General features: G+C 50.6%; 1 protein-coding gene across 1 annotated transcript in view; it reads right to left on the bottom strand.

Annotated features, from left to right (window-relative positions):
* Window positions 1–4994: 4994 nt before the first annotated feature.
* The window catches only part of CHRM3 (cholinergic receptor muscarinic 3), a 165243-nt gene continuing 154153 nt past the window's right edge, over window positions 4995–16084 (bottom strand). Inside the window, exon 4 of the mRNA XM_038761354.1 lies at window positions 4995–6990. Within this exon, the coding sequence (XP_038617282.1) occupies window positions 5205–6990 (1786 nt within the window). The 3' untranslated portion in view covers window positions 4995–5204. The remainder of the gene's footprint in view (window positions 6991–16084) is intronic.

Below are 16084 nucleotides of genomic sequence, written 5' to 3'. Positions count from 1 at the left end.
ACTGGCCTCTGATCTCGGCACTGTGTCCCCTCCCCCCCAAAATTTGCAGAGCCTCATGACCCCCTCTGGAAAGCCTGGCCACAAGGAGGGGGCTAGCGGCATTCATCATTCATTTAATCATATTTATTGAGCGCTTATTGTGCCCAAAGTCCCATATTAAGTCCTCGGAAGAGCACAAAATAACAATAAACAGACACATTCCCTGCCTACTTAACTTCTCTGGGCCCCAGTTCCCTCATCTGTAAAATGGGGATTAGGACCGTGAGCCCCATGTAGGACAGGGATTGTGTCCAACCCAATGAGCTTGAATCTATCCCAGCGCTTAGCATGGTGCCTGGCACATAATAATAATAATAATGGCATTTATTAAGCTCTTTTTATGTGCAAAGCACTGTTCTAAGCGCTGGGGAGGTTACAAGGTGATCAGGTTGTCCCACGGAGGGCTCACAGTCTTCACCCCCATTTTACAGATGAGGTAGCTGAGGCACAGAGAAGTGAAGTGACTTGCCCAAAGTCACACAGCTGACAAGTGGCGGAGCCGGGATTTGAACCCATGACCTCTGACTCCAAAGCCCGGGCTCTTTCCACTGAGCGCTCAACAAATACCATTAAAAAAAAAATGAAACCCTGACTTCTAATGCTTCACTTCCTCTAGACTGTAAGCTCATTGTGAGCAGGGAACATGTCAACCAACTCTGTTGCATGGTACTCTTCTCAAGCGCTTAGTACAGGGCTCTGCACACAGTAAGCACTCAATAAATACCATTGATTGACTGATTGGTCTTTCCCATCCAGAGTCATAGCTTGAGTAATGCAGGCTTCCATTTTGTGCCCTGGGGAAGCAGCATGACCTAATGGAGAGACCCTGGACCTGGGGGTGCGGGGACCTGAGTTCTAATCCTGGCTCTGCCACTTGCCTCCTGGGTGACCTTGAACAAGTCCCTTCAGTTCCCTGGACCTCGGTTTCCTCATCTGTAAAATGGGGATTCAGTCCCTGTTCTCCCTCCTCTTCAGACCAGGAACGCCATGTGGGACAGGGATTGGGTTGGGCCTACTCCAGCACTTACCATTCAATCGTATTTACTGAGCGCTTACTGTGCAGGGCACTGTATTTAGCGCTTATTCAGAGAGTACGATAGAACAATGAACAGACGCACTCCCTGCCCACAACGAGCTTACAGTCTAGGGACTTAACAAATGCCCAATCATCTTTAATTATTATTGTTACTTCTCCCCAGAATCTCACCAGTGGGAAAAAAAAAGCGAACCAAAATGTCTAGGCAATGAAAGCTGAGGAAACAGGAATGGGGAAATGATCTCTTTATGTCTTTAGAATTGTACTCTCCCAAGCGCTCAGTACAGTGTTCTGCAAATAGTAAGCGCTCTATCAATACTATTGATTGACTGATGTCTTTGAAACCCACCGAGGCAACAAACCAATCCCCCCAGTCCTCCCTATAGCAGTTCCTCTGAAAAAGAATTTTCCTGGAGACGCCGACACCCTCGCCACACCTGGGGAAGAACTGTGGTCTCTTTTTCTAAAATGATGGGATCGAGTCAGGGCCAGCAGCATGGCCTAGTATCTATACAGTCTGGTCCTGGGAGTCAGGAAGACCTGGGTTCTAATCCCACTTGTCTGCTGTGTGACCTTGGGCAAGTCACTTCGCATCTCTGGGCCCCTCATCTTTAGACTGAGAGTTCGTTGTGGGCAGCGAATGTCACTGCTTATTGTTCTATTGTACTTTTCCAAACACTTAATACCGTGGTCCGCACACAGTAAGCACTCAATAAATACGATTAAGTGGATGAATGAATGAGGAAAACTAGGTCCCAGTTCCCGTCCAACCCCACAGCACTTACGTCCAGATTTGCTATTTATTAATTTCTATTAACATCTGTCTCCCCCTCTGCACTGGAATCTCGTTATGGGCAGGGGATGTGTCTGTTTATTGTTCTATTGTACTCTCTGAAGCGCTCAGTACAGCTCTCTGGACACAGTAAGTGCTCAATAAATACGATTGACTGACTGACTCCCCCAATCCCCCCTGGGCACCCGTTCCACCCCTCAAGCTCAAATTGAAAATCTGACACCTCTGCTTTCCGTGATGAAAGTATCTATCCAATAATTGATAGACTGATCGATCTACGTGCATTACGGAGTTACCGACTTTGTGGTGGTGAGGGGAGGTTGGGGGTGGGGGGGGCGTCTGCATTTAGTGAAACGGAGGGCAGCACTTGATTTTCTGTGAAAGTTTTAATTTGGCTTTTACCCCGTAGTAGCATTGTAAAATAACAAGCAGAATTCATTTTCCTTAGGCCTTTTCGGTCTTCACACTCAGTCCTTCCACGGTGCGCTTTTTCCCTCGGGGTTTTGCGTAGGATTCGGTAAGGGGATGGTTCTTGGCGGTGGGTTGGCGATGTAGGGAGAGACTGCAAGCGACTGCGTGGTTGGTGGAAAAAGCCCACAGAGGACAAGGGTGGACTTTTATCCCCGAGCGGGGGAAGAGTGTCTCAGCAAGACCACAGCCCCCAGAGGCACAGGAGGGTGAGAGGAAGGGGCTCTCAGCTTCCAGAACGGTCATTTTTACATTCGGGAAGAACGTCGGCTCCTTAGAGATGAACCAACAGTGCAATCGATGGCAAAGTCCACTCATAAACGACCCACCTGAAACTTTATTCACCCTCCTCGCTCTTCAAAGAGTCGAATTCTTTGCCCTCGACCCTCAAAACTAGCCCCGGCCCGACTCGGATAACGTGTAAACAATCCCAAGGGTTGATTTTGTTGTTGCTGTAGCTGTCGCTGTTGTTTTAAAGGAGCCTTTAACCTTCGGAAGTTTCAATGAAAATCTGTGGTAAAAATCGACAGCAGAGATCAAGAGCCAGAAACTGTGGTTTCTCGAGACCCTCCATTTGAGTGCCGAGCTGTAGCACCGGGTGGATACCGACTGAAAAAGTCACGGGGTTGCGATATTAACGGCAAGGTCAACTCGAGGAACGGAACGGAGATGCAATTTGTCACGACGGTATGGTCTGCTACGTCCTGGGGATATGGTCCAGTGCCTTTTTTGCATTTTGACCTGACTGGGGTGAGGCGACCACCTCTCCGTCCCCACAGATCTACGCTACCTTCCACTCTCCATAATGGAACTCCAGCCCTGCCCTGAGACACATTCTGGTGATTCGCTCTGACTCAAAAAACCCTATCCTGAAGTTCAATTTTCCAAACTCACACCACGAGGGTTTACTGTCAATGGGATGAAGGGTTATTTATTGATTTTTTTTTCATTTATCTTAGCAACATGAAAGCTCGATATACTGAATTCATTGCTCAAGTACACCTGTTGCAATCACTTCAGAAGGACACCAGAGCTGACGGCTGAAGAGTAATATTTACCAACATTCAAAGAAACGCCGGGTGAAGGATGTATAATAAATATTTCTTCATCCAAACGGAACACAAAATTAAACAGTTCAGATACACAGACACCGGTTAGTATACTTCCACCGCGGTCGAGACGTCTGTAAACACCACTTCACACCGGATACAGAAGCAGCTTTTACACGAGCTCAACATTCAAAACACGGACGTCCGATACAGCTGCCGGAAGCTACCTCCCACCCCCCACCCTGGAAAACAAAACCAAAAAAAAAAAAAAATCAGCCAAAAATAAAATCGTCATCGTTTTGGTCAGGTCAAAGGATCGTACAAAAAGAATCTCTCCAAATGAAAGCCAAGCGGGAGTCGAAGTGACTTTTTTTTCGAAGTTCGGTTCCGGTCTCAGACGACGGTGGCCCTGGGTCTTTGTTACACTGATCGGAGCCCTTTTTCCTCATCGAAGTGCTTATTGGCCGTACAAGCCCGGGGGGCTTCCTCGGTCGGAAGCGGTTGGAGATGTCCCCACCTCCTGCTTCCCGTCAGGCATGGAGGCATTTGTTTGGAAGAGCGCCCTGGGCACTGGGAGAGGATTCCGTGGATGGAGGAGCGGTTCCCTGCCGGACAGATTGGTCCAAGAGGGCCCGGCAGACCCCCGCCCACCCCCACCGATCAGCCACCAGATGCTCACCCAAGTCGCCCAGCTCCACTACAGCACTCAGGAATCCGGCCGGAGTTCGGCCTGTAGTCATTTGGGGGATTCCACACTCTGCGGGACCCCCCCGACGAAACCCTCTGAGGCCACAGATCCATCCAGGCTGAGGCAGGGAGAGAAGGGGGATTTCACCCAGCCCTCTCTGAGACCCCTCGCCGGGAGCCCCACGTGAGTTTGCTACGATGCGGAAGAGTCCAATGCGGAATTCCCTTTCCATCTCCACCGTTTCCCGCGCTACCATCGAAGCACACTCACGTGGGCTCTCGCACGCATGCTGGAGCGGTGCCCGTGCGCACGTGAGAGACCTGGAGTGGCACAGATGGGAACACGGGGAGGTCACGGGAGGGTTTAGCGATGAGCAGGTTTGGAGAAGGAAGGAAGGAAAAGACATCGCGACCTCTCCGGCGGGACGGTGGTTCCGACCTACCGTCTCTCCGCGTCCCGATCGAGGCCAGGCGGGATTCCTTGGGACAGAGGGACCGGGAAACGGGGTCCGCGCAATGGGCTTTTCCTGAGCTCCCGGAGCCGACGTGAATCAGAGATCCGGGCAGAGCCCTGGGCGGTTTTACCAGCGCCGGATGCAGCATTTTTCTCTTTCTTATTTTTTTTGGTCTTTTTCTTTTTTTTGGAAAACCGCGGTCAGTAGGTTACAGAATAAAAACCTCGTCATTCACCGCTCTCATCTACTCGTTTATTATTATCAATTGTTATTATTACTTTTTTGCTTAATGCGGATTTGACTCGATCCGAAAAGGAATCTCGGGCCGCGCCGACGACGGAGGCGGTGTCCGTCGAGCGCCGTTCTGAGCGCTGGAGCGAGTCTGAGCTCCTCGGGTCGGATGTCGTCCACGTCCCGGTCTTGATCCCCGTTTTCCAGATGAGGTAACTGAGGCACAGAAGCCCAAGGTCACCCAGCGGAGGAGCGAAGGAGGAGCCGGGGTGAGAACCCAGGTCATCCCTCCTGACTACCAAGCTCCGCCGCCTTCCTGTAAATGATCGGTTGCGGCATCCCGGTGGTTCGGCCGCCCCCTGACCGCTTGTCCCGTGTGCATGTGCGTGCACGTACATGCGTGAGTCGCCTCCACGCCGTCCCCCGCCCAGGCGGCGGGCCTGGGGTCAGGCCACCGCCTGGCGGGTCGCCCGTTTGTGGAACACGACGGCCGGACGCTGCGCGTACTGCTGTCTCCGGCGCCGGTGTCGGTCGCAACGGCAGAGCAGCAGCATCTTGAAGGTGGTCCGGAAGGTCTTGTTGCAGAGCGCGTAGCAGACGGGGTTGACGGTGCTGTTGATGTAGCAGAGCCAGTAGCCCAGGTTCCAGAAGGCCTGGGGGATGCAACTGTCGCAGAAGGTGTTGACCAACACCATGATGTTGTAAGGGGTCCAGGTGATGATGAAGGCCAGCAGGATGGCGCTGAGGGTCTGGGCCGCCTTCTTCTCCTTGATGAGAGACATCCTCTTGCGCTTGGTGATCTGGCTGCGGGTCTTCAGGGCGAACCGCTTGGCCAGGGTGGCCTCCTTGAAGGAGAGGGGCAAGGCGGCGGCGGCGGCGGGGGTCGGGGGGCCGCCCCCGCCGGGCCCGGGGGAGACGGCCTCCTGCCCCAGCCGGAGGGGCGGCTTAGAACAGCCCCCGCCGTCCGCCGGCCCCCTCTGGGGCCGCGGCCTCTCCCCGGCCGGCCTCCCCCGGCCCCGGCCGGCCCCGCGCGGCCCCCGGCCCGCCGGCGGCTTGGCAGAGTTGAGGATGGCGCCGCCGCCGTGGCCCGGGAGCTTGAGCACGATGGAGTAGATGGCCCGGGTCTCGGAGCCGAGGTCCTCCTCGTCGTCCTCGTCGTCCTCGTCGTCCTCGTCCTCGTCGGAGGAGGCGGCCGAGTTGTCGGGGGAGCCGGCCGCCTCGCCGTTGTTGTTCCAGCTGTCGCTGCTGCTCCGGTCCTGGTCGGCGGGGTCGGCGCCGGGACTCCAGGTGGCGAACCAGAAGCGGCAGCGGCCCGACTGGCGGCGGGGGGTCCGCGGCCGCCCCCACGGCGGGGCCGGCGGCTCGTAGCCGCTGCTGCAGCTGCGCGAGCTGCCCGTGGGCGGGACGAAGTGGGCCTCCTCGCCCTCGCCGGCCGAGGCCTGCAGGCCGGCCAGCTCCTGGGTGCGCTTCTCCGTCTCCTTGTAGATCCTCCAGTAGAGCGCGGTCATGATGGTGACCGGCAGGTAGAAGGCCGCGATGGCCGTGCCGAAGGTGATGACCGGCTCGCTGAGGAACTGGATGAAGCACTTGTCCGGCGGGACCGTCCGCTTCCCGACGAAGTACTGCCAGAACAAGATGGCGGGGGCCCAGAGAACGAAGGACACCACCCAGGCCAGCCCGATCATCACGCCCGCCCTCTTGGTCGTCCGCTTGGCCCGGTAGGTCAGGGGCCGGGTGACGGAGAAGTAGCGGTCGAAGCTGATGACCAGCAGGTTCATGACCGAGGCGTTGCTGGCCACGTAGTCCACCGAGAGCCAGAGGTCGCAGGCCAGGTTGCCCAGGGCCCAGCGGTCCATGATGATGTAGGTGGTGAAGAGGTTCATGGAGATGACCCCGATGATCAGGTCGGCGCAGGCCAGGCTGAGCAGGAAGTAGTTGTTCACCGTCTTCAGCTGCTTGTTCACCTTGAAGGCCACGATGACCAGGATGTTCCCCACGATGGTCACCAGGGCCAGGACGCCTGTCAGGATGGCGATGAAGATCACCTGCCAGACCGCGTGGCCCCCCAGCGGGTCAGGGGGCTGGGAGGCGTTGGCGGCGCTCCCGAAGGGAGCCGGGACCCCCAGGGCGAGCCCCGAGACGGGGGCGTCCCGGGGCCAGGAGGTGCTGCCGTTGGAGAAGGACGAAGAGGTGGTGTTTTGCTGGCCCATCGTGGCGGCTCTCTGACATAGTCTGGGGAGGAAACGGACAAGGACGGGTCAGGGCCCGCGGGGCTTTTCCGGCCAAAATCCCGTCCCTCCCCACCTCCCGCCGCCCCCTCGCCCACCATGGTGGTCCTTGGCTCACCGCCTCCCCTCCTGCTCTGCTCTGGGATCTTCCCCTCCGGAAGGAAGGCTCCCCCGGGGCGGATTGAGGGGCGAGCCGCATCCCCCCACCCCTGCCCCCCATCCCGCGCCTGTGAATCCCCACTCCTTACTGAGGCCAGAATGCAGTGAGGGAGTAAAATAGCATGATTTTTCCTCAGTGCAGGTTGAGGGCGGCCTGCGATCTGGGAGGATGTCACTCTTAAATCGAGGACTCGGTTTAGCGCCTACTCTAGGCCGGGCCCCCGGATACGCCACGATGGGGTCAGAGCCGGTTCCAGTCCCCCATGGGGGCCCTCGGTTTAAAGGGGGAGGGAGAGCAGGTAGTTCATCCCCCATTCTACAGAGGGGGAAACTGAGGCTCAGAGGAGTTAAGTGACTTAGCCAAGGTCCCAGTGCCTGTGCTCTTTCTGCTAGGCCTTGCTGTTTCTCAGCACAGAACTGTGAGCCCCCCGTAGGGCTGAGACTGATGATCTGGAAGCAGCATGGCTCAGTGGAAAGAGCCTGGACTTTGGACTCAGAGGTCACGGGTTCAAATCCCGGCTCTGCCAATTGTCAGCTGTGTGACTTTGGGCAAGTCACTTCACTTCTCTGGGCCTCAGTTACCTCATCTGTAAAATGGGGATGAAGACTGTGAGACCCCTGTGGGACAACCTGATCACCTTGTAACCTCCCCAGCGCTGAGAACAGTGCTTTGCACATAGTGAGCACTTAGTAAATGCCATCATTATTATTTTCATCTTGCCTCTGTTCCAGTGCCTAGTACAGTGCTTGGTAAAAAATAACAATCATAATAATGATAATAATAATGATAATTGTGGTTTCTGTACAGAAGCGGCATGGCTCAGTGGAAAGAGCCCGGGCTTTGGATTCAGAGGTCGTGGGTTCAAATCCCTCCTCTGCCAATTGTCAGCCTTTGGGCAGGTCACTTTACTTCTCTGTGCCTCAGTTACCTCATCTGTAAAAATGGGGATTAAAACTGTGCGCCCCCTGTGGGGCAACCTGGTCTCCTTGTAACCTCCCAGTGCTTAGAACAGTGCTTTGCACATAATAAGCGCTTAATAAATGCCATTATTATTATTACTAAGTGCTTACTAAGTGCCAGGCACTGTATTAAGCGCTGGGGTAGATATGAGATAATCTGTTTGAATACAAGCCTCGAGCCACACAGGGCTCACTGTTTTAATCCCCATTTGATGGCTGAGAAGTAGCAGGATTTGAACTGGTGATTCCGAGGCAGAATGCGACCTGAAGACGGCGGCAGAGACCGCTCGACCGCCTGGAGCCACAGACTTATTTAGTGGGTCGATTGTATTTATTGAGTGCTTACTGTGTGCCAGCACTGTACTAAGCACCTGGGAGAGTACAACAGAACAATAACCAGACACATTCCCTGTCCACAACGAGCTTAGCGCTGAACAAGCACTGAAGTTGCTAATATTAGCAATGAATTTCTCCACGTCTCAGTTCCCTCATCTGCAAAAAGGGGATTCCACTCACATCCTCCCTTCTATTTCGACTGTGAGCCCCTTGGGGGACCAGATCATCTCGAATCTACCCCATGGGCTTTGGATTCAAAGGTCATGGGTTCAAATCCCAACTCCGCCAATTGTCAGCTGTGTGACTTTGGGCAAATCACTTAACTTCTCTGTGCCTCAATTACCTCATCTGTAAAATGGAGATGAAGACTGTGAGCCCCCCATGGGACAACCTGATCACCTTGTAACCTCCCCAGCACTTAGAACAGTGCTTTGCACATAGTAAGTGCTTAATAAATGCCATCATTATTATTATTCTTATTACCCCAGTGCTTAGTACAGCATCTGGCACAGCTCGTAATAGTCACCACATTAATTTTAACAGTAATTTCTATTTTTATTTTAAGCATTATTTATTCATTATTTTAATAGTAATTATAATAATAATTATGGTATTCATTAAGGGCTTACCATGTGCCAAGCATTGTTCTAAGTGCTGGGGTGGATACAATTAAATTGAGTTGGCACAGTCCCTGTCTCCTGCGGGGCTAACAGTCTCAATTCCTATTTTACAGATGAGGGAACTGAGGCAGAGAGAAGTGATGTGACTTGCCCAAGGTCAAACAGCAGACAATAATAATAATAATAATAATAATGATAATAATAATAATGATGGCATTTGTTAAGCGCTTACTATGTGCCGAAGACTGCTCTAAGCATCATCAATCATCATCAATCGTATTTATTGAGCGCTTACTGTGTGCAGAGCACTGTACTAAGCACTTGGGAAGTACAAGTTGGCAACATCTAGAGACAGTCCCTACCCAACAGTGGGCTCACAGTCTAAAAGGGGGAGATTGGGGTAGATACTGGGGTAGCACTGGGGTAGATACAAGGTAATCATGTTGTCCCATGTGGGGCTCACGGTATTAATCCCCATTTTACAGATGAGATAACTGAGGCACAGAGAAGTGAAGTGACTTGCCCAAAGTCACACAACTGACAAGTGGCGGAGCTGGGATAAGAAGCCATGACCTTCTGACTTCCAAGCCCGGGCTCTGGATACACTATGCCCTGCTGCTTCTCATTTCTAGACTGTGAGCCCGTTGTTGGGTAGGGACCGTCTCTATATGTTGCCAACTTGTACTTCCCAAGCGCTTAGTACAGTGCTCTGCACACAGTAAGCGCTCAATAAATACGATTGAATGAATTAGGGGCTGAGCGGCCACTGAGCACAAATCCTCAACTGTGGATCACCGTTTTGGGGACGCTCTTAAAATTAATGCCGGCAAATTCAGGCCCGTCAAAAACTAGGGGCTACAACCTTGTTTACCAACAACAAGGACCCCCACTCTCCCTTCCCAACAACACACACCCACTAACCTAGTGGGCAGAGCCCGGGCCTTGGAGTCAGAAGGACCTGGTTTCTAATCCCGGCTCCGCCTCCTGTCTGCTGTGTGACCTTGGATAAGTTACTTCACTTTCCTGGGCCTCAGTTCCCTCATCTGTAAAAGGGGGATGAAGACTGTGGGCTCCATGTGGGACATGGACAGTGTCCGACCCGATTAGCTTGTATCTACCCCAGTGCTTAGAACAGTGCCTGGCGCATAGTAAGTCCTTAACAAACACGGAAAAAACAAAATTAGATCCTCCGGGACCACATCGTGCTGGTGGGCAGGGAATGTTTCTGTTAATTAATTCATTCTTTCAATTGTATTTATTAAGTGCTTACTGTGTGCAGAGCACTGTACTAAGTGCTTGGGATGTGCAAGTTGGCAACATATAGAGATGGTCCCTACCCAACAGTGGGCTCACAGTCTAGAAATGACAATTCATCATCATCATCAATTGTGTTTATTGAGTGCTTACTGTGTGCAGAGCACTGTACTAAGCGCTTGGGAAGTACAAGTTGGCAACATAATTGGAGGAGCCGGGATTTGAACCCATGACCTCTGACTCCAAAGCCCATGCTCTGTCCACTGAGCCACGCTGAAGGGGATTCTGTTGTACTGTACTCTCCAAAACGCTCAGTACAGTGCTCTGGACATAGTAAATGCTCGGTAAATACCATGGATCGATCCTTGTCTCTGTCTCCCTCCGTGTCCCCACAGCACCTGTATATATGTATATATGGTTGTACATATTTATTACTCTATTTATTTATTTATTTATTTATTTTACTTGTACATTTCTATCCTATTTATTTTATTTTGTTGGTATGTTTGGTTCTGTTCTCTGTCTCCCCCTTTTAGACTGTGAGCCCACTGTTGGGTAGGGACTGTCTCTATGTGTTGCCAATTTGTACTTCCCAAGCGCTTAGTACAGTGCTCTGCACATAGTAAGCGCTCAATAAATACGATTGATTGATTGATTGATTGATTGATTGACACTGAATAATGATGATGGTGATGATGGTGGTATTTATTAAGTGCTTATTATGGGTCAGGCACTGTTCTAAGCACTGGGGTAGATACAAGGTAATCAGATTGTCCCACGTGGGACTCACAGTCTTACAGATGAGGTAACTGAGGCACAAAGAAGGAAAGTGACTTGCCCAAAGTCACACAGCGGACAAGTAGCAGAGCTGGGGAGGTCTTATCCTAAGCTGGGAACCCCTCTAGGCTGTAAGCTCACTGCGGGCAGGGAATGTCACTACTTACTGTTACGTTATTAATTGATCTATTGTCCTCTCTCAAGCGCTTAGAACAGTGTTTTGTACATGGTAAGCGCTCAGTAAATACGCTTCAACGCATGAAACGCACAGCGGAAGAACTCCCTAAGCATCTCTCCTCAGTCAGGCCGTTTGATTTTTCCTTTTTCTTCTCAACGGTGAGCATCAGAATTCATTATCCTCTCTGTCCACCCTGCTCAAAGAGTCTCTGGTTCCTCTCCAGACTGTGGGACTCACAGTCTTACAGATGAGGTAACTGAGGCACAAAGAAGGAAAGTGACTTGCCCAAAGTCACACAGCGGACAAGTAGCAGAGCTGGGGAGGTCTTATCCTAAACTGGGAACCCCTCTAGGCTGTAAGCTCACTGTGGGCAGGGAATGTCACTACTTACTGTTGCGTTGTTAATTGATCTATTGTCCTCTCTCAAGCGCTTAGTACAGTGTTTTGTACATGGTAAGTGCTCAGTAAATACGCTTCAATGCATGGAACGCACAGCGGAAGAACTCCCTAAGCATCTCTCCTCAGTCAGGCCGTTTGATTTTTCCTTTTTCTTCTCAACGGTGAGCATCAGAATTCATTATCCTCTCTGTCCACCCCGCTCAAAGAGTCTCTGGTTCCTCTCCCAAATGAATTCCGTCGGCGGACAGATGGGAATGACCTTCACTAGAGGCGACTGCGCATCCGGAGGAAGGACGGACCTGGGCCTATCATCATCATCATCATCATCAATCGTATTTATTGAGCGCTTACTGTGTGCAGGGCACTGTACTAAGCGCTTGGGAAGTACAATTTGGCAACATATAGAGACAGTCCCTACCCGACAGTGGGCTCACAGTCTAAAAGGGGGAGACGGAGAACAAAACCAAACTTACTAACAAAATAAACACAAGGGGGCAGATTCGGCCCAGTCAACACTGTGTGTGTGTGTGTGTGTGTGTGTGTGTGTGTGTGTGTGTGTGTGTGTGTGTGTGTGTGTGTGTGTGTGTGTGTGTGTGTGTGTGTGTGTGTGTGTGTGTGTGTGTGTCCGTCCTTGTTTTGGGTTTCCTTCCTCCCAATCCCAGGAATTTTAACTTCATTTCCATCATCACTAGTACGGAACAGTCCTCGGCCAGGATCCGCACTAAAATATGACGTTGAAAGACCCCCACACCTGCTTCTCATTCATTCCTTCAATCGCATTTGTTGAGCGCTTACTGTGTGCGGAGCACTAGTATGTTTGGTTTTGTTCTCCGTCTCCCCCTTTTAGACTGTGAGCCCACTGTTGGGTAGGGACCGTCTCTATATGTTGCCAACTTGTACTTCCCAAGCGCTTAGTACAGTGCTGTGCACACAGTAAGCGCTCAATAAATACGATTGATTGATTGATTGATTGATTGATTGGACTAAGCGCTTGGGAAAGTACAACGCAACAATAAGTAGTGACATTCCCTGCCCGCAGTAAGCTTACAGCCTAGAGGGGTTCCCAGCTCAGGATAAGACCATCCCAGCTCTGCTACTTGTCCGCTGTGTGACTTTGGGCAAGTCACTTTCCTTCTTTGTGCCTCAGTTATCTCATCTGTAAGACTGTGAGTCCCAGGTGGGACAACCTGATTACCTGGTATCTACCCCAGTGCTTAGAACACTGCCTGACCCATAATAAGCACTTAATAAATACCACCATCATCACCATCATCATTATTCAGTGTCACGGAGGGAGACAGAGACAAGGATCGATCCATGGTATTTATCGAGCAATTACTATGTCCAGAGCACTGTACTGCACATTTTGGAGAGTACAGTACAACAGAATCCCCTTCAGCGTGGCTCAATGGAAAGAGCATGGGCTTTGGAGTCAGAGGTCATGGGTTCAAATCCCGGCTCCTCCAATTGTCAGCTGTGTGACTTTGGGCAAGTCACTTAACTTCTCTGTGCCTCAGTTACCTCATCTGTAAAATGGGGATTAAGACTGTGAGCGCCCCGTGGGACAATGTGATCACCTTGTAACCTCCCCAGTGCTTAGAACAGTGCCTTGCACATAGTAAGTGCTTAATAAATGCCATCATTAGGATTAGTACAGTCTGGAGGGAACAGAGAAAAGGAGGTGGGGAGGGATGGAGAGGAGCGTATATTGACGTGCCGTCATCTTTGACACCCTCACGAATCCACGCTTCCTCTCAGAATGTGCTGATTTGAGTAAAATCCTCCTTCAAAAGAGGATGCCTGTTCCTCTAACTCGCCTCTCCATCCTTCTGGTCAGTTGGTGTCACTTAGAGGCCTGATTCTATAGGACTGCCTAAGTGATGGACGCCGAGGGTGAATTCTCCCAGTGTGGGGGCCAAAAAAGTGGCTTCGTCCCTCTGACAAGAAGCTGTCGCACTACTACTTATCTGCCTTTGCCTTTTGGGGCCTGCAAAACCCTGCTTGGTGCTTTGGGAGGTATCCTCAAACTAGGGGATTATCTTGTCTCTACCCTAGCACTCAGTACAGTGCCTGGCACATAGCAAACGCTTAGCAAATACCATAATTATTATTAGGGGAGAGAGGCAGACACGTAGTATACTTACAATGGGAGCAGGAGGAAAAATAGACTTAATTGGAGAGAGTTCAGAAAAATGAAATGAGTGGTGATGATAATGTCTGGCTCCCCTTCTAGACTCTAAGCTCATTGTGGGCAGGAAAAATAGACTTAATTGGAGAGAATTCAGAAAAATGAAATGAGTGGTGATGATAATGTCTATCTCCCCTTCTAAACTGTAAGCTCATTGTGGGCAGGAAAAATAGACTTAATTGGAGAGAATTCAGAAAAATGAAATGAGTGGTGATGATAATGTCTATCTCCCCTTCTAGACTCTAAGCTCATTGTGGGCAGGGAAAGTACTTATTGTTACAATGTCCTCTCCCAAGCGCTTAGTACATTCATGTAATCGTATTTATTGAGCACTTTTGGTGTGCAGAACACTGTACTAAGTGCTTGGAAAGTACAATTCGGCAACAGAGACAATCCCTACCCAACAACGGTACTCTGCACAAAGTAAGAGCTTAATAAATACGATCGAATAAATGAAAGACTGTGGTATTTAAGCATTTACTTTGTGCCAGTCTATTAAATGTGGGGGCAGATACTAGACGGTAAACAAGTTGCAGATCAGGAACATTTCAACCAACTCTGTTGTACTGGAGGAAGCGGCGTGGCTCAGTGGAGAGAGCCCGGGCTTTGGAGTCAGAGTTCATGGGTTCTAATCCTGGCTCCGCCAATTGTCAGCTGTGTGACTTTGGGCAAGTCACTTCACTTCTCTATGCCTCAGTTACCTCATCTGTAAGATAGGGATTAAGATTGTGAGCCCCCTGTGGGACAACCTGATCACCTTGTAACCTCCCCAGCACTTAGAACAGTGATTTGCACATAGTAAGCGCTTAATAAATGCCATTATTATTATTATTATTACTGTACTCTCCCAAGTGCTCAGTACAGTGCTCTGCACACAGTGAGTGCTCAACGAATATCACTGATGGTGGTGATGAAGCAATATAATAAAGTAAGATACAGTCCCTGTCCCACATGGGCCATAAGAGGGAGAATCAGTACTGAATCTCCACTTTACAGATGAGGAAACTGAGGCCCGGAGAAGTTAAGTGACTTGTCCAAGGTCACACAGCAGACAGTGGCAGAGCCTTCTGACACTCAGGCCGGCACTGCCCTCCCCTAGGTCATGCTTCTCCCAAGTGATGTTTTCTTATATATATCAATCAATCAATTGTGCTTAATCAATCAATCATATTTATTGAGCCATTACTATGTGCAGAGCATTGTCCTCTTCACTCAGGAGACTACAATAATAATAATAATAATAATAATAATGGCATTTATTAAGTGCTTACTATGTGCAAAGCACTGGGGAGGTTACAAGGTGATCAGGTTGTCCCACGGGGGGCTCACAGTCTTAATCCCCATTTTCCAGATGAGGTAACTGAGACCCAGAGAAGTTAAGGGACTTGCCCAAAGTCACACAGCTGACAAGCGGTGGAGCCGGGATTTGAACCCATGACTTCTGACTCCCAATCCCGTGATCTTTCCACTGAGCCACGCTGCTTATCATCCCCCAAGTACAGCGCCTGGCACATAGTGAGTGCTTTACCATTAAAAAAAAAGTGGTGGATTCTGAATTAGAACCCAGGTCCTTCTGACTCCAAGGCCTGTGCTCCACCCACTATGCCACACTGCCTTCTCCCTCCATTCCCCCTAAATTAATTGATCGGTGGTATCTACTGAGTGCTTACTGTGTGCAGAGTAATAATAATATTAATAATGATGGCATTAATTACGCACTTACTATGTGCAAAGCACTGTTCTAAGCACTGGGGAGGTTGCAAGGTGATCAGGTTGTCCCACAGGGGGCTCACAGTCTTCATTCCCCATTTTACAGATGAGGTAACTGAGGCACAGAGAAGTTAAGTGACTTGCCCAAAGTGACAATTGGCAGAAAGTGGGATTTGAACCCATGACCTCTGACTTCGAAGCCCGGGCTCTTTCCACTGAGCCACGCTGCTGCTTGGGAGAGTATAATTCGGTAGAATTGGACACAATCCCTGTCCCCCAGCTGGACAGAGTCCCCCAAAAGGGTCATCCGATGATCTCTCCTAGTTCACCGTACCCTGTAGACAGCATGGGCTCACTGCCACCAGAGAGACAGAGAGCCAAGACGTTTCAGAAATCTGGATCAATAAAACACATTTCAGCCTTCGAAGTCACTCGGCAGGGTCAGTACCAGGAAATCCTGAACAGGAAAAGATCTTAAATCAACTTTATGAATCAAGTGACATTTGGGAGTCAGAGG

The sequence above is a fragment of the Tachyglossus aculeatus genome, chromosome 19, assembly GCF_015852505.1.
Source record: "Tachyglossus aculeatus isolate mTacAcu1 chromosome 19, mTacAcu1.pri, whole genome shotgun sequence".
In the NCBI taxonomy this organism is placed as follows: domain Eukaryota; kingdom Metazoa; phylum Chordata; class Mammalia; order Monotremata; family Tachyglossidae; genus Tachyglossus; species Tachyglossus aculeatus.
The sequence above is the reverse complement of the archived record's forward strand: the minus strand, read 5'-3'. Positions and strand labels throughout refer to the sequence as shown.